The sequence below is a fragment of the Bos taurus genome, chromosome 14 (assembly GCF_002263795.3).
Source record: "Bos taurus isolate L1 Dominette 01449 registration number 42190680 breed Hereford chromosome 14, ARS-UCD2.0, whole genome shotgun sequence".
NCBI lineage: Eukaryota > Metazoa > Chordata > Mammalia > Artiodactyla > Bovidae > Bos > Bos taurus.
Genome location: NC_037341.1, coordinates 31583017 through 31606341, shown reverse-complemented (window position 1 = coordinate 31606341; position 23325 = coordinate 31583017). Strand labels below are relative to the sequence as shown.

Here is a 23325-nt window from a genome sequence, read left to right as displayed (position 1 = left end):
AGTGGGTTGCCATTACTCATTTATAGGATGTTCTTGAGGTGATAAAATTACAGTTGACTCAAATAGACAGCATATTAAAAAGCAGAGAAATTACTTTGCTGACAAAAGTCTGTCTAGTCAAAACTATGGTTTTTCCAGTAGTCATGTACGGATATGAGAGTTGGAGTCTCATAAAGAAAACTGAGCGCCAAAGAATTGATGCTTTTGAACTGTGATGTTGCAGAAGACTCTTGAGAGTCCCTTGGCCTGCAAGGAGATCAAACCAGTCCATCCTAAAGGAAATCAGTCCTGAATATTCATTGGAAGGACTGATGCTGAAGCTGAAACTCCAATACTTTGGCCACCTGATGCAGAGAACTGACTCATTGGAAAAGACCCTGATGCTGGGAAAGATTGAAGGCAGGATGAGAGGGTGACAACAGAGGATGAGATGGTTGGATGGCATCATTAACTCAATGGACATGATGAGTTTGAGCAAACTTGAGGAGTTGGTGATGGACAGAAAAGCCTGGCATGCTGCAGTTCATGGGGTCGCAAAGTTGGACATAATTGAGTGACTGAACAACAACAACAAATATGGATTTAAACTGCAAGGGTCCACTCATACAGATTTTTTTCAATAAATACGTACCACAGTTGTACATGATCCTTGGTTGGTTGAACCCAGGGGTGTGGAACACTAGACATGGAGGACCAATTGTAAAATTATATGTGGATTTTTTTTTCTGGCCATACCGTGTGGCCTGTGGGATCTTAGTTTCCTGACAGGGATTGAACCTGTGTTCCTTGCACTGGAAACATGGAGTCTTAAACATTGGACCTCCCGAGAAGTGGCATATATGGATTTTCCACTGTTTTTGGAGGGTCAGCACCCCAATCCCCGTGTTGTTTAAGGTTCAACTGTATAGAAATAGATAACATATTAGTGTTTTCTGGGGATTAAGGAAAGGAAAGTGAATGTGGCTATAAAAGGGCAACCATGAGGGGTCCTTGTTGTGATGGTAAGGGTCTGTATCTTGACTGTCCATTTCAGTACACTAGCTGGATATTATACTATAGTTGTTGTTATTTTTTTTTTTTTAATTTTTAAACTTTACATAATTGTATTAGTTTTGCCAAATATCAAAATGAATCCGCCACAGGTATACATGTGTTCCCCATCCTGAACCCTCCTCCCTCCTGCCTCCTCCCTCCCCATACCATCCCTCTGGGTCGTCCCAGTGCACTAGCCCCAAGCATCCAGTATCGTGCATTGAACCTGGACTGGCAACTTGTTTCTTACATGATATTTTACATGTTTCAATGCCATTCTCCCAAATCTTCCCACCCTCTCCCTCTCCCACAGAGTCCATAAGACTGTTCTATACATCAGTGTCTCTTTTGCTGTTTCGTACACCGGGTTATTGTTACCATCTTTCTAAATTCCATATATATGCGTTAGTATACTGTATTTATGTTTTTCCTTCTGGCTTACTTCACTCTGTATAATAGGCTCCAGTTTCATCCACCTCATTAGAACTGATTCAAATGTATTCTTTTTAATGGCTGAGTAATACTCCATTGCGTATATGTACCACAGCTTTCTTATCCATTCATCTGCTGATGGACATCTAGGTTGCTTCCATGTCCTGGCTATTATAAACAGTGCTGCGATGAACATTGAGGTACACGTGTCTCTTTCCCTTCTGGTTTCCTCAGTGTGTATGCCCAGCAGTGGGATTGCTGGATCATAAGGCAGTTCTATTTCCAGTTTTTTAAGGAATCTCCACACTGTTCTCCATAGTGGCTGTACTAGTTTGCATTCCCACCAACAGTGTAAGAGGGTTCCCTTTTCTCCACACCCTCTCCAGCATTTATTATTTGTAGACTTTTGGATCGCAGCCATTCTGACTGGTGTGAAATGGTACCTCATACTATAGTTTTATAAGATATTGCCATTGGGGGAAAGTGGGTCCAGGGTACAAGGGATTTCTCTGTATTAATTCTTATATGTGAATTTGTAATCTCTGTCCATGGAACTCTCCAGGAAAGAATACTGGAGTGGGTAGCCATTCCCTTCAACAAGGGATCTTTCTGACCCAGGGACCAAACCCAGGTCTCCCGCATTGCAGGCAGATTCTTTACCATCTGAGCCACCAGGGAAGCCCCATGTGAATCTATATCTATCTCAAAATGTTAAATGTATTGTAAAAAGAGTAACCAGGTCTCCATACTCCTGGGTTCCATTCTCTTTGGAACCAGGTACTGTTTTCCTTCCTGGGCGGTCAGAAGCCAAGTTTATTCTTGCCCTTTCCTCTCCGCTATGTATAAACTTCATCAACTGACCCTGACTCACTCCACCATGGACACCAGGAGTGTTGGCTGTGGCTGTGACTGTCCCTCTCCTCTTCAGCCAGCTTGACTCTCCCATGTCAGGCCCTGGGAGCCACTTCCACTGCTGCTGCCTACTCCAGTTTAGTGGATGAGTCCCTGAGTCTTGGACACACAAAGCTTAGAAAGCAATGACAGAGAAGCAAACTACCTGGCTTGCTTCACTGGTGAGATGGCCTTGATTATTTTACTTTAAAAACTGCTCAAGTGAATTCACTGTCTCAACACATAACTGATAACTGTATTCATTATCTCAACAAATAACTGCTGGCTGGCAGATGTTTTTAAAATGCAAAATGCATGATAAGATTGTGGGTTTTATCTTTCAAATTGAAAATCTTTTAATTATGTTGAAAAATAGAGAGCTATCACTTTCAATTTCAATACCTGTCACTTCTTTTTTATAGTATTCATATTATAAATTTTTATATCTTACTAATATAAGCAAAATAAAGAAAAGCAATGGAGATATGCTTGGGTTGCAAAATCTTTCTCTTTTTCAATGTGTCTTTATACCAGGTTAACAGAACCATTATTAATGTTATATTTATAGTACAGCAGATAGCTCAGTTGGTTAAGAATCCACCTGCAATGCAGAAGACCCCAGTTCGATTCCTGGGTCAGGAAGATCCACCGGAGAAGGGATAGGCTACCCACTGCAGTATTCTTGGGCTTCCTTTGTGGCTCAGCTGGTAAAAAAATCTTCCTGCAATGCGGGAGACCTGGGTTTGATCCCTGGGTTGGGAAGATCCCCTGGAGAAGGGGACAGCAACCCACTCCAGTATTCTGGCCTGGAGAATTCCATGGACTACAGTCGGACACGACTGAGTGACTTTCAATTCATTGGTATTACTACACTTCAGGGGTATACTTTGGCCACCTGATGTGAAGAGCTGACTCATTGGAAAAGACCCTGATTCCAATGTCCAAAAGACATTGGAAAGACTGAGAGCAGGAGCAGAAGGGGGCAACAGAGGGTAAGACAGTTGGATGGCATCAATGGAAATGAATTTGAGCAAACTCCAGGAGAAAGTGAAGGACAGGGAAGCCTGGCGTGCTGCAGTCCATGGGGTTGCAAAGTCAGACAAAACTTAACAACTGAACACAACAACTGGTTTCGGATGGAGGAAGCCAAGGGGAAAAAACATGGTAGATGTACTATTGAAATGCGTATCACAGATGTCACTTCACCATGAATCCAAAAAGGAAATTTAAGAAACACTATCTTTTGGTGATAAAGTTTTCTTAAATTTGTCATGGGCCAAAAGGGATGATACAGATACTAAATTCATCAAAGAAAGAAAACTAGAATAGATTAAGAAAGGGAAAGAAACAGAAGTAAATATATAGAATTTGGAAGTTATCTGTCTGCAAAAGTGAACAGATTCTACTTGCAGATGAGTAAGAGACTTAAATGGGCTTCCCTAGTGGCTCAGCCGGTAAAGAATCTACCTACAATGCATGAGACCTGGGTTTGATGCCTGGGTTGGGCAGATCCCCTGGAAGAAGGCGTGGCAACCCACTCCAGTATTCTTTCCTAGAGACTTCTGTGGATAGAGGAGGCTGGTGGGCTACAGTCCATGGTTGCAAAGAGTCAGACATGACTGAACAACTAAGCATGGCACAAGAGACTTAAATACGAGGACACATACAGGGCAGGGAACACAGAAAATAGAGAGCTAATCAAGACTTACAAAAAGCAACACTCACAAAGCTTAAAAGTAATGGAGTTGAAAATAAAATTGCAAAGGAAACTAACAAGTTAAAAATAGTTAAAAACTCTTTAGCACTTCCTCAAAAAGTAAACACATAGTTACTCATGCAACCCCCAAATTCCACTCCTGTATACATAACTGAGAACAATGAAAACATATATCCACACAGAAATGTGTACAGGAATGTTCACAGCAAAATTGTCCTAATAGCCAAAAACATGGAAGCAACTCAGAGGTCCATCAACTGATGGATAAACAAAATATGGTAGATCCATGCCATGGAATATTATTCAACCATAATAAAGTACAATACAAACCACAACATGGATGAACCTCGAAACATGTTACATGAAATAAACCAGAAGTAAAAGGCCATATATTGTATCATTCCATATATATGAAATGTCAAGAACAGGCAAATCCATAGAAACAGGAAGTAGATTAGTGGTTGCCAGAGGATGTGGGGAGAGGGGAATTGGGAATGACTACTAATAGGTACCATGTTTCTTTTGGGGGGTGATGGAAAAGTTCTGCAATTAGATAGTAATGACAATGGCATTTATGAACATACTAAAAAACCACTGAACTGTACATTTTTAAATGAATTACACTCAATTTAAAAAAAAAAGAAATGAAGTGTTGATACATGCTACAACATAGATGAACCTTGAAAGCACTGAGCTAACTGAAAACAGCAGCCACAAAAGACCACACAGTACACAATTCCTCTTGTACATGACGTCCAAAACAGGCTAATTTACAGACAGAAAGTGGATTAGTGGTTACCTATGGCTAGGAAAATGAGGGGGGTCAGGGAGTTGATACCTAAAGGATATGAAGTGTCTTTTTTGGTGATGAAAATATTCTAAAATTAGGTAGTGGTGACAGTTGCATTACTCTGTGAATATATTAAAAGCCACTTAATTGTATACTTTAAAAAGATGAACTGTAGAACGTGTGAATTATATCCTGATAAAGCTGTTATTTCCTTTAACTCAGTGTTAAATAGGGTCCTGTTAGAGAATGTTTATATTAATCAGCCAACAATTTCTTGTTGGTCACTACATTTTCAGCTCTCAACACTGTGGGGTCAGCAGAAGTGTAAGTCATGGGCCAGCCCTCAAGCAGTCTACATTTTATTTGAGGAGAAATATTTGTGTGCAGGAAGTAGTAAACAACATAAAACAGTGTATCTTTGGAGATTAAATTATACTGACTGTAATAGCTGAAGGAATTCAAGAATCAGAGATGGATTTTCCTGGCGATACAGTGGTTAAGACCTCACCTTCCAGTGTAGGAGAGTGTGGGTTCGATCCCTGGTGAGGGAGCTAAGATCCCACATGCCTCATGGCCAAAAAACCAAAACATAAAATAGAAGAAATATTGTAACACATTCAATAGTTTTGAGTTTTTAAAAAAATAGTTTAAAAAAAATAGTTTTCAAGAGTTTTAAAATGGTCCGCATCCAAAAAAAAAAAAAAATTATTTAAAAGAAATCAGAGAAATCCATTAGACTTTGAAAGATGACAAGCTTTAGGAAAAATCTCTGGGGAAGTGAGTCTCATTAGACCTTGACTCAGGAATGGAAATGTGACCAGGGAGATATAATCATGTTCAAAAAAAAGACCAATAACGTTGAGGGCATGGTATAGATTAGTAAGACCAAATCCTACAGTTTGTGTGAGTAGATTCTAGTGCAATCTGAGACTGACTGAAAAATTATTAAAGTTAGCCTTGGAAGCCAGAGTTTGGTCCAATAAAGAAAAATGAGATAATACTCTCATGCATGAAAAGCATATCAGTATTAAATGAGAGTTTAAAGAAGAAATACAATGATATATGAATGGAAGGAAGTAGAAGCCTAGAGTGAGGCAACTAACTAGAATGTTTAGGGCACAATTCCACACATGGACAGGGAGAGTGGATGTAGGAATGGAAAGTAAAGAAAAGGTTTATATAGTTCAAATGAAAAAATCATTCATTCATTCAACCAAAGACTTATTAAGCTCTTCTTTTTATGTGAAGGCAGCTTGCAAAGTTCTAGAACAGTACAAGTACTGTAATGTACATTACATTAATGCTTCCCTCAATTCTTTTACTACAATTCTACTGGGGAGATGAGACACAAACACAGAAAACAGCAATAAAGAAAGTCTTTAGGAACTGATGACCAGCTTGATATGGGGATGAAAGTGCAGGATGAGTCAAAGATGGCAAGATGCTCAAGAAAATGATGAAACTGTGGGAGCATCAGCTGAAATGTTGGCAGTTTTATTAGTCTGAAGGGAAGAACCCAAAACCACACTCCATTAAGCAAGTTAAATGATTGGTGTAGTCAACAAGTAATTTCTAAGTGTCTATCATGCACCAGCCCAGGCAGAGTGTATAGTGGGGAGGGAGACAGGATTTTCAAAACTCTGTCCTCTTACAGCTTGATTCTCCTAAACCAAAAGGAGGAAATACTCTCTGATGAGAGATTAAAGAGACTCTGTAAACAGAGTTGAGTATCTCAACCAAAAGAATCCATACTTGGTTTACAGGTTTAATTTGGAAACAGAAATCCAAGAAAACATCCCAGTGATTTAGCCAACCATAACAGAATTGTTTCAAGTATTTTTCTTGAGTGTATTACTCCACCTGATAAGAGACAGGAAAAAGGTAGAGAACTGAAACAGTTCACCACTCCTGTTCTGAGCTCTGGCACGAGTTCACGAGGGGAATCATAATGGTAGTTGAGGTAGGCAAGCAATTTTTAGCAGCAGCCTATATTTAACATCTTTTAATTTTTCATGTTTTTTTCTTAATTGTGGAAAAGCCACTTAATTCTTTGTTGGCAGTGCAGATGGAATAGCATTTGCTCGTTTCTCAGAATCATCTCCAATCAAATGAGGTCATCTGGGCTTTGTGCACTTTTGAGAATTTAAAATTGTCTATCTCCAGGGCTGGGTATCTCAAGCCACGGCTGGGGCTAGCTGGCTCAGAGTTATGTACATAACTTAATTTTTGCCTCAAATATTTCTATATTGCTAGAGCAAATTTTTTTAAATTATTTATTATAATTGGAGGCTAATTACCTTACAATATTGTGGTGGTTTTTGCCATGCATTGACATGAATCAGCCACAGGTGTACATGTGTCTCCCCACCCAAAACCCCTTCCCACCTCCCTCCCCATTCCATCCCTTTGGGTTGTCCAATGCACCGGCTTTGAGTGCACTAGGGCAAATTTGACCAGAGTCTTTACTTACAAAATATAGAATAAGTGGCACTTCCCTGGTGGTTCAATGGCTAAGACTGCCCTCCCAATTCAGAAGGCCTGGGGTTCAGTCCCTTGTTCAGGGGGCGTTCAGAGAACTAGATCCCCCATGCCACAGCTAAGAGTTCACATGCCACAACTAAAAATCCCACATACCACAATGAAGATCGCACGCAGCCAAATAAATATTTTTTTAAAGAATATAAAATAAGTAACTCTGGAAAACATTGATTTGACTTCCAAGTAAGTAAGATGTTTCCAAATATCAAAGTAAAGCAGAAAAGTATAAAGGAAATGATTGATAGCCCTGACTTCATTAAACATATTAAAGGAGTATTTAGGATGGGAAAAATGCCTGTGACATGCTGTTATATCAAAAATAAATAAAAGCCAGCATGGACACATAGCAAAGTAAACCTAAAGCAAATGAAAAGACAACCCTCAGAATGGAAGAAAATATTTTCAGATGAAGAGACTAACAGGAATGTAATCTCCAAAATGTACAAACAGCTCACAAAACTCAGTGTCAACAAACAACCTAATCAAAAAATGGGCACAAGACCTAAATAGACATTTTTTGCAAAGAAGATATACAGACAGCCAAGAGGCCAAGGAAAAATGCTCAACATCACTAATTATCAGAGAAATTCAAATTAAATGATGTATCACTTCACATCTGTCAAAACGGTCATCATCAAAACATCTACAAACAACAAAGACTGGAGATGATATGGATAAAAGGGACCTCCCTACATAGTTGGTGGAAATATAAATTGGTACAGTCGCTCTGGAGAACAGTATTGAGGCTCCTTAAAAAAACTAAAAATAGAGCTACCATATGATCCAGCAATCCCACTCCTAGACATATACCCAGATAAAACCATAATTCAAAAATATACATGTACCCCAGTATTCACTGCAGCACCATTTACAATAGCCAGGACATGGAAGCAATCTGAATGTCCATCAACAGAGGAATGGAAAAAGGTGATGCAGTACATATATACAATGGAATATTATTTAGCCATAAAAAGGAATAAAATAATGCCACCTGCAGCAACAGAGATAGACCTAGAGATTGCCACACTGAGTGAAGTAAGCCAGAAAAGAACAAATATCATTTATATAATATGATTTATATATAATAATGATATATAATACCATTTATATGTGGAATCTTAAAAAAATGGTACACATAAACCTATTTATAAAACAGAGTCACAGATGTAGAAAATAAACTTATGGTTACCAAGGGGGACTGGAGACGGGACTGATAAATTGGGAGATTGGAATTGACGTACACACACTATAATATATAAACAGATAACTAATAAGAAGCTACTGTATAGAACAGGGAACTCTACTCAATACTCTGTAATGACCCATATGGAAATAGAATTTTAGAAAGAGTGGATATGTGTATATGCATTACTGATTAACTGTTGTATAGCAGAAACTAACACAATATTGTAAAGCAACTATACTCCAATAAAAATAAATTAAAAAAAAAATTAAATAACTTTTACACTTATTACAACCTGAGAAAAACAGCATGGACATTATAATTTCCATGTTGTAAAATCTATATTTGAGATACATATACATAAGAAATGTACTAAATACTAAAAAATTATGATTTTTATTTTCTTATTTTTTGAATTTTCCATATTTTCTATATTAACAGAACCCAAAATGACATGTTTTAAACGAATTTAACCCAGTCAAAACTGAATAGTTTCATTCTCAAACTAAACTCATTTATACTTGAGTCGTATATTCCTGCAGGTATTTTAAAATCGGGCTTCCCTTGTGGCTCAGCTGTTAAAGAATCTGCCTGCAGTGTGGGAGACCTGGGTTCAGTCCCTGGGTTGGGAAGATCCCCTGGAGAAGGGAAAGGCTACCACTCCAGTATTCTGGCCTGGAGAATTCCGTGGACTATACAGACCATGGGGTCGCAAAGAGTCGGACATGACTGAGTGACTTTCACTTTCACTTCATTTTAAAATCAGTGATTGAATTTAATTTAACTCAGCAGCAGACCAAAGATAAAGAAAGCAAGGGTTTGTGAGAAGATGATCCATGGGAAAATTGGGACAAGAATGCTCTGAAATGGAAAGTTCTTCCAGACTTTGAAGAGGCATAATATATAGGTGGATCTAATTTGGTCCTTTAACAGAATGGTACCCAAAAGGAGGGGGGAAAGAGAGAGAGAGAAAAAAAAAACTTCCTTAATGTCCCAGGTGGATCATGGTATTCTTCTGCTATTATACAATATGAAACCTCACACTTTCAGGCCCAGCCTGATTACACTGGAAAACCAACTCCATTTCCACGCTCCTAGCCATCTACAATAGGCACTAAGGATGGCTAATCCTGGTGCCAAAACCTGGCATGCGATTCAGGGTAGTATGTAATTGTTGGTGGTGGTATTAATGAGTTGCTAAGTCATGTCTGACTCTCTGCAATCCCATGGACTGTAGCATGCCAGGCTCCTCTGTCCATGGGATTCTCCAGGCAAGAATACTGGAGTGAGTAGCCATGGCCTTTTCCAGGGAATCTTCCCAACCCAGGGATCGAACCTGTATCTCTTATATCTCCTGAATTGTCAGGCGGGTTCTTTACCATTGGGATTCCCTGGTGGCTCAGATAGTAAAACATCTGTCCCCAATGCTGGAGACCTGGGTTCAATCCTTGGGTCAGGAAAATCCCCTGGAGAAGGAAGTGGCAACCCACTCCGGTATTCTTGCCTGGGAAATCCCATGGACAGAGGAACCTGGTGAGCTACAGTCCATGGGGTCGCAGAGTCCAACACAACTGAGCGACTTCACTTTCACTTTTCTTTACCATTAGAAGGAAGCCCCTCATTATGTCTTACTGGAAATTAAAGGTAAAAACCAATATAAACCCTCAAATGTAGGCATGAAACTCAAAGTCTTGGTTAAGAAATGTATCACTAAAAACAGAATAAACCTTTTAAGGAAGAGAATTTAAGTTTTTGTATAAAATATACCAAAGGTTGGGGAATAAATAAGTAATTGAGAGGGTTACTAACTCCAGACCAAACTTATAATAAGTTCAGTTGAGTAAGCAAATAAGTCTTTGTTGTTAATGGTATAATAAACAACAGTTCATAGATCTGCATTTGTAAAAATTCTCTGATTTTGTCCACTACCATCCCTTTTAATTGCAATATTTTAATTTTTCTGCCAGTCTTTTAGTACCTTTAATTCCTTATATTCTCCTATCCTTCTCCCCCTCCCCAGTCTTCTCTTTAATCCTTTGCATCCTCCAACCAAGCTCTTTCTTCCTTTTAATTCAATTTGTAATGTCTTATATATAGCAGGCTCTATATTAATGTTTGTTCATTTTAATTAAACTGAAAGCCATTGCATCCATCATGCTCCACTATTCAACATCTGAGAATGTTTTGGGCACTGTTTATACAGGCAGTGTTTATACAGGCAGTCTTCACTTTTCTGGCACAGAAAAGTGTGTACAACCGTAGAAGTGATCGTGCAAACTGAAGCCATAAAAATCTATCTTGATAACTAATACGGAAAATTAAGTTTGTTCTATGATCTTTATGTATTTTTGTCAAAAGATTAAAGACTTTCTTACTCTGTTGTAAGCATGTAAGACATTGACCAAAAATAGTGAAACTAATGCTTATTACACTGTAATTTAAAACATTAAAGGTATTGATAATTAAATGTCATTTCTTTGTAAAAATCTTTATCACATTGAATCTATAAATTGCTTTGGGTAGTATATTCATTTTCACTATATTGATTCTTCCAATCCATGAACATGGTATATTTCTCCATCTATTAGTGTCCTCTTTGATTTCTTTCACCAGTGTTTTATAGTTTTCTATATACAGGTCTTTAGTTTCTTTAGGTAGATATATTCCTAAGTATTTTATTCTTTCCGTTGCAATGGTGAATGGAATTGTTTCCTTAATTTCTCTTTCTGTTTTCTCATTATTAATGTATAGGAATGCAAGGGATTTCTGTGTGTTGATTTTATATCCTGCAACTTTACTATAATCATTGTTGCTTTAATGTGAAATGTTGACAGCGTCGTTTTTTCTGGAACACCTTCCTCCTTTCCATTACAACCATTTCCCTCATTTATGTCAGTGAGTTTGTCTTCACTTAGTTCCTCAGGCTACCTAAGGCAGTGTCCATATTCCTGTGGTCAGCTATTTCTACTATAACTCCATTTACATTTGATTCATATTTCCCTTCTGCATTATCTGCATTATTGCTTCACTTTAAGCCTTGTTGGCCAATACTCTCTTACCATATCCATTTTTGCCAAATGCCACATGAGTTTTTTCACCGGAAGACAAGGGAGCAACACAGCTACACACTTTTCTGTCTGTGTATGAACTGAGTAAACACACACAGTGGCCAATCACACACCTACAGACTTTAAAACAAGTGGCACAATTTGTCACAGGTCTTGATGCACAGCTATAATTTACAAAGAGGTTTGCAGAGTTAAGACCTAGCACTAGTAACAAATTTGAACTGTACTTGGAGGACTGCTATTATTTAACTAAACCATGGTTACTAAACCATGATATTTGTGTATATCAGAGCCATGCAGATTGAAGATGCCTATGCTTTCTTTTTGTAGGTTAATGATTCTTACATAGTAGATTTTAACAATGCCACCGCCCTGATTAAATACAACCAACCATTGTTATTAGGCTATCTCAGTACAAAAATTCTAGAATTGTGAAGTGGTTTTATTTAAGGAAAAAGTAATGCAGCTACTGCTAAGTCGCTTCAGTCGTGTCCGACTCTGTGCGACCCCATATACGGCAGCCCACCAGGCTCCCTGTCCCTGGGATTCTCCAGGCAAGAACACCGGAGTGGGTTGCCATTTCCTTCTCCAATGCATGAAAGTGAAAAGTGAAAGAGAAGTCGCTCAGTCATGTCCGACTCTTAATACAAAATATTTCAAATGTTTATCTATATCTCTTAACAGAAAATATAGATTAATAGATAACATTTTTCAATAGTCACCTGCCCTGTTAGACTAGCCAGTCTCTGAGAGGTTCTCAGTATAAATTAATTAAGTATAAAAATAACTAGATTTGCGTATGATTTTCCAGTTCTCCACCATTCATTCACAGAGCCTTTGTTCATGTTGCTTCCAAGCTATTATTTAGTTACCATATTGTATTTAAGGAGCTTCTCACAGTATGACTTTGAATACATTATACATTAAGCTCCCTTTTTAAAAATTTCCCTGGGAACTCTCTCCTGCTCTAATTCATTCTCCAATTACTGCATCATAAATAACTCCTTTGTGTCAAGATGCACCCACTTTGGTGTTTCAACTCTTCTACCGTAAATAGTTTTACTCCACTCCAGTCTAGGTGAGAACCTTCAACTTGACTGGTGACTGTGCTGTTCCTTTGACCTCAGTTATAACAGCTAGTTCTCCCAGCATGCACTTCACTCAATATGTGCTTGTTATTTTTAGGTCTTCTTTTTTTATATATAAATTTATTTGTTTTAATTGGAGGCTAATTACTTTACAATATTGTATTGGTTTTGCCATACATCAACATGAATCCGCCACGTGTGTACACGTGTTCCCCATCCTGAAACCCCCTCCCACCTCCCTCCCCGTACCATCCCTCTGGGTCATCCCAGTGCACCAGCCCCAAGCACCCTGTATCATGCATCAGACCTGGACTAGCAATTCATTTCACATATGATATTATACATGTTTCAATGCCATTCTCCCAAACCATCCCACCCTCGCCCTCTCCAACAGAGTCCAAAAGACTGTTCTATATATCTGTGTCTCTTTTGCTGTCTCACATATAGGGTTATCGTTACCATCTTTCTAAATTCCATATATATGCATTAGTATACTGCATTGGTGTTTTTCATTCTGGCTTACTTCACTCTATATAATAAGCTCCAGTTTCACCCATCTCATTAGAACTGATTCAAATGTATTCTTTTTAATAGCTGAGTATTTTTAGGTCTTCTGTAGTGATTCTAGAAGAGTAATAATGGAAAAAATTTTAAAGCTGCCTTTTTAAAAGCCAGCACCACTGATCCTAAAAACAGTGTCACATTCCAGGTTGCCATAGAGTTCTAAGAAAGCAACATCCAACCAAATAAATCCAAAAACAATGAAAAGGGGGAACTCTCGGGCCTAACCTTCTCTTACCACACAAAGACTTTCATAATTGCAAAATTTTTCTTTGAATTTAACTGAAGTTTATTTGGTGAATTCTGGTATATGTTCAGTTCAGTCACTCAGTTGTGTCTGACTTTTTGTGACCCCACGGACTGCAGCCAGGCTTCCCTGTCCATCACCAACTCCCGGAGCTTGCTCAAACTCATGTCCATTGAGTCCGTGAAGCCATCCAACCATCTCATCCTCTGTCATTCCCTTCTCCTCCTGCCTTCCATCTTTCCCAGCGTCAGGGTCTTTTCCAATGAGTCGGTTCTTCGCATCAGGTGGCCAAAGTATTGGAGCTTCAGCATCAGTCCTTCCAATGAATATTCAGGACTGATTTCCTGAATTCTGATTCTGATTCTGGTAAATGACATGCATCTCTTTATGCAGAAACCAAAGTAGTCTTGGTAGGTACAAAATAGATTCATTCTTTGTCTCTCTTCATTAAGTTCAGAAATTCCATAACCTAATACCAACATATCACTTTCCTAGCAGAATGTTATACTCAAAACTGTACCTTTTAACTTAAAATGCATCTCAGCAAAGTACTTTTAAGTGAATTGATGGAGGTGAGTGTAGTACCTAAAGACTGCCACAATGAGGCGTGTGGAACATGGTTTTGTGACTGGCTTTCAGGTCATGACTACTTAAATCTTCCTTCTAAGCAACAACAGTAGTCAAGAAATTAAACTTGGAAAACCAGGAAGGAACTCGATTAGTAGGTATCTCCTTTCCTGTGTGTATGGATGGTGGGAATTGATTGCTAAAAAGAGTCCCACGTGTTAGAAGGAAAGCACGCCCCAGTGTTCTTTATGGTTATCCTGTGTTAGAGTATGATAGACAGTCACATGATCATCTTTTAAGTATGATAGTATGATCATGTTAGAGTATGACAGAATGTCACATGATCATCTTTTTTTCCTAGAAACTTCACCTAAACCATACAAGAAGCCATCTACAGCCATTATTTAAAGCACTGAAGAAAGGGGTTTCTGAATTGTCCTATTCAGCTCTGAACAGTCATCACATTGTGATCATTCTCATTTTGTCTGACCAGATGGAGAATGGCTGCAATTCTTAGAGTTATAAAAATCACAAATATAGCATATGCAAAACAATGACACTCTGTTTATTTGTCAGAGGAAGAACATGTTCTGGCACATCTCAAATATTAAATCCACTCCAGAAAAGAATGCTAGGAAACAGCTTCCTTACTTAATACATTATTTGGAAATGAAGAAATTTAAAACCAAGCCATGTTAATGGCCTCAAAATATATAAAAACACTTGACAGTTATAATTAAAAGTGAGAAATCGTTTTAAAATGAAGTTTTAGAAGTGGAATATTCCCAAACTCATTCTATGTGGCCACATCACCTTGATACCAAAACCAGACAAAATTACAAAAAAAGAAAATTACTGGCCAATATCACTGATGAACATAGACACAAAAGTACTCAACAAAATACTAGCAAGCCAAATCCAACAATATGTTAAAAAGATCATACACTGAGATCAATTGGGATTTATCCCAGGGATGCAAAGACTCAATATATGCAAATCAATCAATATTATACACCATATTAACAAATTAAAGAATAAAAACTATATGATCATCTCAATAGAGCAGAAAAAGCTTTTGACAAAATTCAACAAGCATTTATGATAAAAGCTTTCCAGAAAGTGGGCCTAAAGGGAACCTACATCAGCAAAATAAAGGCCATATATGACAAACTCACAGCAAACCTTATTCTCAGTGGTGAAAAGCTGAAAGCATTTACTCTAAGATCAGCAACAAGCAAGGAGCTCCACTCTCACCACTTTTACTCAACATAGTCTTGGAAGTTCTTGCCATCACAAGGAAAGAAAAAATAAATAATAGGAATCCGAATTGGAAATAAAAAAAAAATAGGAATCCAAATTGGAAGAAGAAGAAGTTATCTTTGCAGATAGCATGATATTATACATAGGAAATCCTAACGATGCCATCAGAAAACTACTAGGGCTAATGAATGAATTAAGTAAAGTCTCAGGATACAAAATTAATATACAGAAATATCTTGCATTCCTATGCACTAACAAAGATCAGAAAGAGAAATTCAGGAAACAATCCCATTTACCATTGAAACAAAAAGAATAAAATACCTAGGAATAAAGAACAAAATACCTAGGAATAAACCTACCTAAGGAGGCAAAAGACCTGTACATAGAAAACACTGATGAAAGAAATCAAAGATGACATGAACTGATGGAGAAATATACCATGTTCTTGGAGTGGAAGAATATTGTGAAAATGACCACTACCCAAAGTTATCTACAGATTCAATGCAATCCCTATCAAACAACCAATGGTATTTTTCACAGAACTAAAACAAAAAAATTTACAATTAGTATGGAAACACAGAAGTCTCCAAATAGCCAAACAAGTCTTAAGACAAATGGAGCTGGAGAAATCAGGCTCCCTGACTTCAGACTATACTACAAAGCTACAGTAATCAAGGGAGTATAGTACTGGCACAAAAATAGAAATATAGATCAACATGATAGAAAGCCCAGAGATAAACTCACACACCTGTGGCCACCTAATCTATGACAAAGGAGGCAAGAATATACAAGGGAGAAAACACAATGGCTTTGATAAGTGGTGCTGGGAAAACTAGAAAGCTACATGTAAAAGAATGAAATCAGAACACTCCCTACCACCATTTTCTTTACTGTTTTAGTCCCTCAGTCCCATCTGACTCTCTGTGACCCCATGGATGTAGCGTGCCAGGTTCCTCTGTCCATGGGATTTCCCAGGCAAGAATGTGGAGTGGGTTGCCATTTCCTTCTCCAGGGGATCTTCCCAGCCCAAAGATCAAATGCACGTCTCCTACTTGGCAGGCAAATTCTTTATCACTGAGCCACATGAAATGCCTCCCTAATACCATACACAGAAATAAATTCAAAATGGATTAAAGCCTTGACTGTAAGGCCAGATGCTATAAAACCCAAAGAGAAAAACATAGGCAAAAACACTTTATCACAGCAAGATCTTTTTTGACCCACCTCCTAGAGTAAGAAAAACAAAAATTAACAAATGGGACCTAATTAAACTTAAAAGCTTTTGCACAGCAAAGGAAACCATAAACAAGATGAAAATACAATCCTCAGAATGGAAGAAAATTATTTGCAAACAAAGCAAATGACAAAGGATTAATCTCGTAAATATACAAGCAGTTCATGCAACTAAATATTAAAAAAACAACCCAAATGAAAGATGGGCAGAAGATCTAGATATACATTTCTCCAAAGACATAGATATGGTCAACAAACACAGGAAAAGATTCTCAACATCACTAATTATCACAGAAATGCAAATCAAAACTACAATGAGATATCACCTCATACTGGTCAGAATGGCCAAAATAAAAAAATCTACAAACAATAAATGCAAGAGAGGGTGTGGGGAAAAGTGTTGGTGGGAGTATAAATTGATACAGCCATTATGGAAAACAACATGAAGTTTTCCCAAAAAAATAAAGCCAGAACTACCATTTGACCCAGCAATCCCACTACTGGGCATATACCCAAAGAAAACCATAATTCAAGAAGACACACAAGCCCCCATGTTCACTGCAACATTACTTATAATAACTAGGACATGGAAGCAACATAAATGTCCATCAACAGAGGAATGGATAAAGATGATGTAGTACATATATACTAGGGAATATTCAGTTCAGTTCAGTTGCTCAGTCGTGTCCGACTCTTTGCGACCCCATGAATCACAGCACGCCAGGCCTCCCTGTCCATCACCAATTCCCGGAGTTCACTCAGACTCACATCCATCGAGTCAGTGGTGCCACCCAGCCATCTCATCCTCTGTCATCCCCTTCTTCTCCTGCCCCCAATCCCTCCCAGCATCAGAGTCTTTACCAATGAGTCAACTCTTCGCATGAGGTGGCCAAAGTACTGGAGTTTCAGCTTTAGCATCATTCCTTCCAAAGAAATCCCAGGGCTGATCTCCTTCAAAACAGACTGGTTGGATCTCCTTGCAGTCCAAGGGAATCTCAAGAGTCTTCTCCAACACCACAGTTCAAAAGCATCAATTCTTCGGCGCTCAGCTTTCTCCGCAGTCCAACTCTCACATCCATACATGACCACAGGAAAAACCATAGCCTTGACTAGATGAACCTTTGTTGGCAAAGTAATGTCTCTGCTTTTGAATATGCTATCTAGCTTGGTCATAACTTTCCTTCCAAGGAGTAAGCGTCTTTTAATTTCATGGCTGCGCTCACCATCTGCAGTGATTTTGGAGCCCCCCCAAAATAAAATCTGACACTGTTTCCACTGTTTCCCCATCTATTTCCCATGAAGTGATGGGACCAGATGCCATGATCTTAGTTTTCTGAATGTTGAGCTTTAAGCCAACTTTTTCCCTCTCCTCTTTCACTTTCATCAACAGGCTTTTGAGTTTCTCTTCACTTTCTGCCATAAGGGTGGTGTCATCTGCATATTTGAGGTTATTGATATTTCTCCTGGCAATCTTGATTCCAGCTTGTGTTTCTTCCAGTCCAGCGTTTCTCATGATGTACTCTGCATGTAAGTTAAATAAGCAGGGTGACAATATACAGCCTTGTACTCAGCCATAAAAAGGAACATAACTGGTCATTTGTAGAGACATGGATAGACCTAGACAGTGTCATGAAGAGAGAAGTAAGTCAGAAAGAGAAAAACAAATGTTGTATATTAACACATGTCTGTGGAATCTAGAAAAATGGTATATATAAATGATCCATCCCATTTGCAAAGTAGAAATAAAGATAGATGGAGAGACCAAATGTATGGCTACCAAGGGAAAGGTAGGGGGAGGAATGGGCAGACTTGGATTGACACATATACACTATTGATACTATGTATAAAATAGATAACTAATGAGAACATGTTGTACAGCACAGGGAACTCTAGTTAATGTACTGAGGTGACCTGAATGGGAAGGAAGTCCAAAGGGACAGTTCAGTTCAGTTCAGTCGCTCAGTCGTGTCCGACTCTTTGTGATGCCATGAATCACAGCACGCCAGGCCTCCCTGTCCAGCACTAACTCCCAAAGGGACAGGATATATGTATATGTATGGCTGATTCATTTTGCTGTACAGTAGAGCCTAATATAGGTATACTCTGATAAAAATATACCTAATATAGGTATACTCTGATAAAAATTAATCTAAAAAATAAAATAATTGAGTTTTTAAGCACAATTCAGTGATTAAGACAGCAGACAGGCAAAAATTTTAGTAAGAATATAGCTGACAAAAACAGTGTAATTAATAAGCGTAATCTAATAAACACATATAGAACACATACCCAGTGACTAGAGAATGTATATTGTTTTCAAGCACCATTGAAACATTTGCAAAAATTGACTACATACTAGGCCGAAAGCAAGATCAAGAGATACCAAGAACCTATATCAGATAGATCATCTCCTCTGGCTACAATGCAGTTGTTAAAAATTATTTATAAAAATATGACTTTAAAAAAGCTCACATAAAAAAGATGGTTAATTTACATGATTTAAAATATACAGACCTTTACAAATAACTCATAGTTTAAAGAAATCAAGGAAATTTTCAATATTTACAACTGAATGGAAGCAAAACTATTATATACCAAAACATATAAAATGTAGCTAATGTACTACTGAAGAGGAATTTATCATTTTAAATAAATATATTAGAAAAAGAATAAAGATGCCCAAGTTGATGAGCTAAGCTTTCAACTCTTAAGAAATTAGAAAAAGAGCCAATGAAAGAAAAAATAAAGAGCAGAAACCAATGAAACAGAAATTAAAGATACATCTTCCCTACTATATCTTTATTTTGTATTTAATTCCTGTCTGCTGGAGGCCTAGATGGTTTACTCCCCAAATAATAGAGTAATAACTCTGATACCAAAACAAGAAAGAAAAGTATGTCTATCTCACTCAAAAATATAGATGTAAATATTAGCAACCTAAATCCAGCCAACATAATATCAGTGTATATCATAACATAGTGGGCTTATCCCAGAAATAGAGGGATAATTTAATGTTAGAAAGTTACTTATTGAAATTGACCATAACAACATGATTATGTTACTATATGAAGAAAGATTATTTGTTAAAATTCAGTATCAATTAATGGCAAAAAAACAACCTTATATAGAAGAGAACATTTGTCATGTACTCAACCTCAGTTTCAAAATTAACATAAATGGAAAAGAGTCAATAATAGCCAAGCTAATTTTGAAATGGAACTGAATGTGGGAAACATTCAACGAGACTCAGCAGATTCTAGGTAAACCATGATGTGGTTTTGGTGAACAGATATAAACCAAAATGCATTAGAACAATTCTTCCCTTGAAAGAAAACTTGATCCTCAACAGAGGTGACATACTAACTCATTGGGGAAAAGACGACTTATCCAAATGAGTACAGGAGAGCCATTGGCCTTCCATAATGGAAACATTAATGAATAAATCTCAACTGAACATCATGTAAAAAATCATTTCTAGCAGTTTTAAGGTCTTTAAAAAGAAACTTTAAAATAGATATTTGAAGAAAATACAAGGTAATAGCTTTATAATCTTAAAACAGAGATGGGTTCTTAAGTAACACATATATATTTAATGGTAATAAAATTGAAAACTTATATACAACAAGGACATGAACATAAGCAATAAGCCACAAGAAAGGAAGATGATCATGACACACATAATCAAATGAAGATTAATATTCAGAATATAAGAATGAGTTTAATACAAAAAATAGGCAATACTATGAGTGAGCAATTTCTAGAATGGCCTATCATTATATAAATGCTGTTCAATATAAATTGTATGCAGGGAAATACGAAGTAAAACAACAAAACATATTTTCATACCCGTTAACTTTTTTTCATTGAAAGCTTAACAAAACCAAGGGTTGGCAAGTTGTAGAGCAATGGAAATTCTCATTACTGATAATGAAAATATTTACTGATTTAGACAGAAAATGGCAACATTTAGTAAAGTGCAAGGCACACAAATCCAAGACCCAGCAAGGTATTCCTAGATTTACATAATAAAGAAACTTTCACACATGTCTAGGAAAAATGTCCAGGAATGTTCACCGCCAATCTTGTAACACTGAAATATCAGAAACAACATAACCATCCATCAACAAAATAAGGGATAGATATAGTGTGCATTTACCTTTATAAATGCCTCTATATACCTTTATAGATATAGTGTGCATTCCATTTATAATGGAATTCCATATAATAGTTAAAAATGAATAAATCATCAACTTAATAAGTGTCAAAATGTAACATTGGAGATAAAAGCAAACTGAAGATTGCCATATCATGACCTCATTTGCATGAAATTTCAAAGCATACACATATTATATATTGTTCATGAATCCACACATATGTACTAAATTAGAAAATCATGCACGGAAATGATAATGGCAAATTGAGGACACTTATTGAAGGAGGGGAGGAAAATGGGATCTGAGAGTGATTAAAAAAAAGGGGGGGGAGCTCTAGTTTTACCTATAATGTCTTGATATTCTTTTAAAAATATTTGATAAATACAACAAGATGCAGTGGATGTAATTTCTTCTCTGTATTTTTTATATTTGCGTAAAATATATTGTGATTTTTTTAAAAGGAAGTTAGTAATATTTTCTCCAATACAAAAGCATGGCAGTCAATTGCATTGGAGGAGGAGAAGGCAGAATAAAATGAGAAGGTCCACATGCAAGTCTCCAGCATAATCTAGTGCTTAATGTGCTAACATGTAGCACATTTTCTGTGCTTGGAAGAGGTGAGACTTCCACACTTTGGACTGAGATGAATGAGTCATGGATCCCAGTGCTATGAGAGAAGGGAGAGAAATTACAACTTTTCCTATCTCTTCATTCCTGCCTTGGTGCTCCAAATTCCGTTCCTTCCATCTCTTCTTCCTCTCTAGAGTGGCATGGAAAACCACAACCCAAAAGTTAGCTAATCATATAACTGTCTCTGCCATCCCACCAGCAGACTTCCTCCAGGCTTTGGGGGACCTCCTTTTATTAGAGGAAAACAAAATTCCAGGGTATGTACAATTGATTACATACCAGGAACTTTCCTATAGTTTGAGACATTGGACTGTTAATAGAAATTCAAGCACATACGAAAGTTCTACCAAAGTTATTTGGCCAGCAAATTATTGAGTCTTAAAGGAGAACAAAAGAGAATTGTATTAACAATGTTTATCGACTTGTATTAATTTATAAGTATTTAAATTATATTTAATAAAATAGTATTTAACTCATTTCTTATGTTCTTGAATATATTCCTATATTTTCAGTATTATTTCTAATATAGTGATACTTTCTCATAATAGATTGCATTATTGAATTGCTGCTCTCTATTAACAGAATTCTCACTGTATAATACAGAATGCTGCTTATGATTGGTTCAGAAATTCTACATACGTGGATGTAAAAGAAAATTGAAACTTTTAAGTATTAAATTTTCCAAAGCAAGATATAATTTAAGAATTATTTGATTTTGAATTATTTTAATATGGTAAAATTCTAACAATCCAAATGGATATAAAATGAGAGGTGGTAATCTTTCCTATACATTGTCCCCCAGGCCCCCTGCCCCAAGGCAGCCATTGTTACAAATATCCTAAATGTTTGTCTAAGGTACTTTATAAATAGACAAATATGCATCAAAAAGGATTTATTTAAAAAGTCCGTTCCATAGGAATGGTATTTCAAAATGTTTATAATCTTAACTTGGCTTAGCATATTTAATGCTTTTCTATTTGAGGCCAAATCTTCAAGCCTGGCATCAGTCACACAGAAGCAAGATTTCAAAGGAACCATGATAAAGGTGACACAATAAACAATTGTCCATTAACTCTTTGTAGAAAAGTCAGGAAAGAACAGAGTGTCCATGCAGTAAGTTCCAAAATTTGAGTCTGCTACCAGTTACGCATAAACAATTAAGTGGCACATATAACTATCCTGTGTTGTGATGTATCATGTAAGAATAGCAAAATATTTAGGTAATTGTTTTGTCCACAACTGAATGGAATCTTAAAAAGAACTGATAATACAAAATCATATCAAAATTGCTGCTTTCTTAATCATCCTAAACTTTAGCCAGATCTGAAATATTATAAGAGGCTGCCCGATTAATCTGTTTTGCACCCTTGCTAAAATGTTATCAGAAATAGTTTGAGACAGAAGTCTCAAGAAAGAACATGTGATGTCAAATTATAACTCATATTAGCTTATTACTTTTCAACTCAATATATTTAGTATTTCCCATAGATATAAAATATTTCTCATATTATTTTTTGAAATCTTTATTTGGGATTGATTTGTAGGAAACATGTCACCTCTGTCTTTTAGGCTCTTCTAACATATAGGAGTGACCCAACCATGAGAAAAACATTGAATCATCTGTATTTCTATATCATGCCTGTGTTTAACGTCGATGGATACCATTTTAGCTGGACCAATGTAAGTCACTTTGCCTATCCACCTGAAAAAAAACATGGAAAATTGTCCTAAAGCAGGAAGGATGCTTGGTGGGCAGCCAGCCTAGTACTTCCAGAGCTATAAAAGATTTCCACTCCCTTCCCTAGCACAGCATCAACCTTCTGATTTTGTTTATATATGTTTGTCTTTTACATAAGACTTCATGTTTAAAGAAAGATGTCTCCTTCCAAATAAATTATGAAAAGTCACTTGTCTAGTCCAGCTTATTCAATTTT

At 37.0% G+C, this 23325-nt stretch overlaps 1 protein-coding gene and 1 long non-coding RNA gene across 3 annotated transcripts in view; one reads left to right on the top strand and one right to left on the bottom strand.

The window, feature by feature from the left end:
* Window positions 1-23325, top strand: part of CPA6 (carboxypeptidase A6) — a 294891-nt gene that overhangs the window by 223014 nt on the left and 48552 nt on the right. For both annotated transcript variants that reach the window (XM_025001830.2, XM_003586889.6), the window contains one exon: window positions 22961-23071. In XM_025001830.2, the coding sequence (XP_024857598.1) occupies window positions 22961-23071 (111 nt within the window). The remainder of the gene's footprint in view (window positions 1-22960; window positions 23072-23325) is intronic.
* LOC112449514 (uncharacterized) overlaps window positions 1-23325 on the bottom strand; it is a 157220-nt gene that overhangs the window by 87754 nt on the left and 46141 nt on the right. The window lies entirely within an intron of this gene.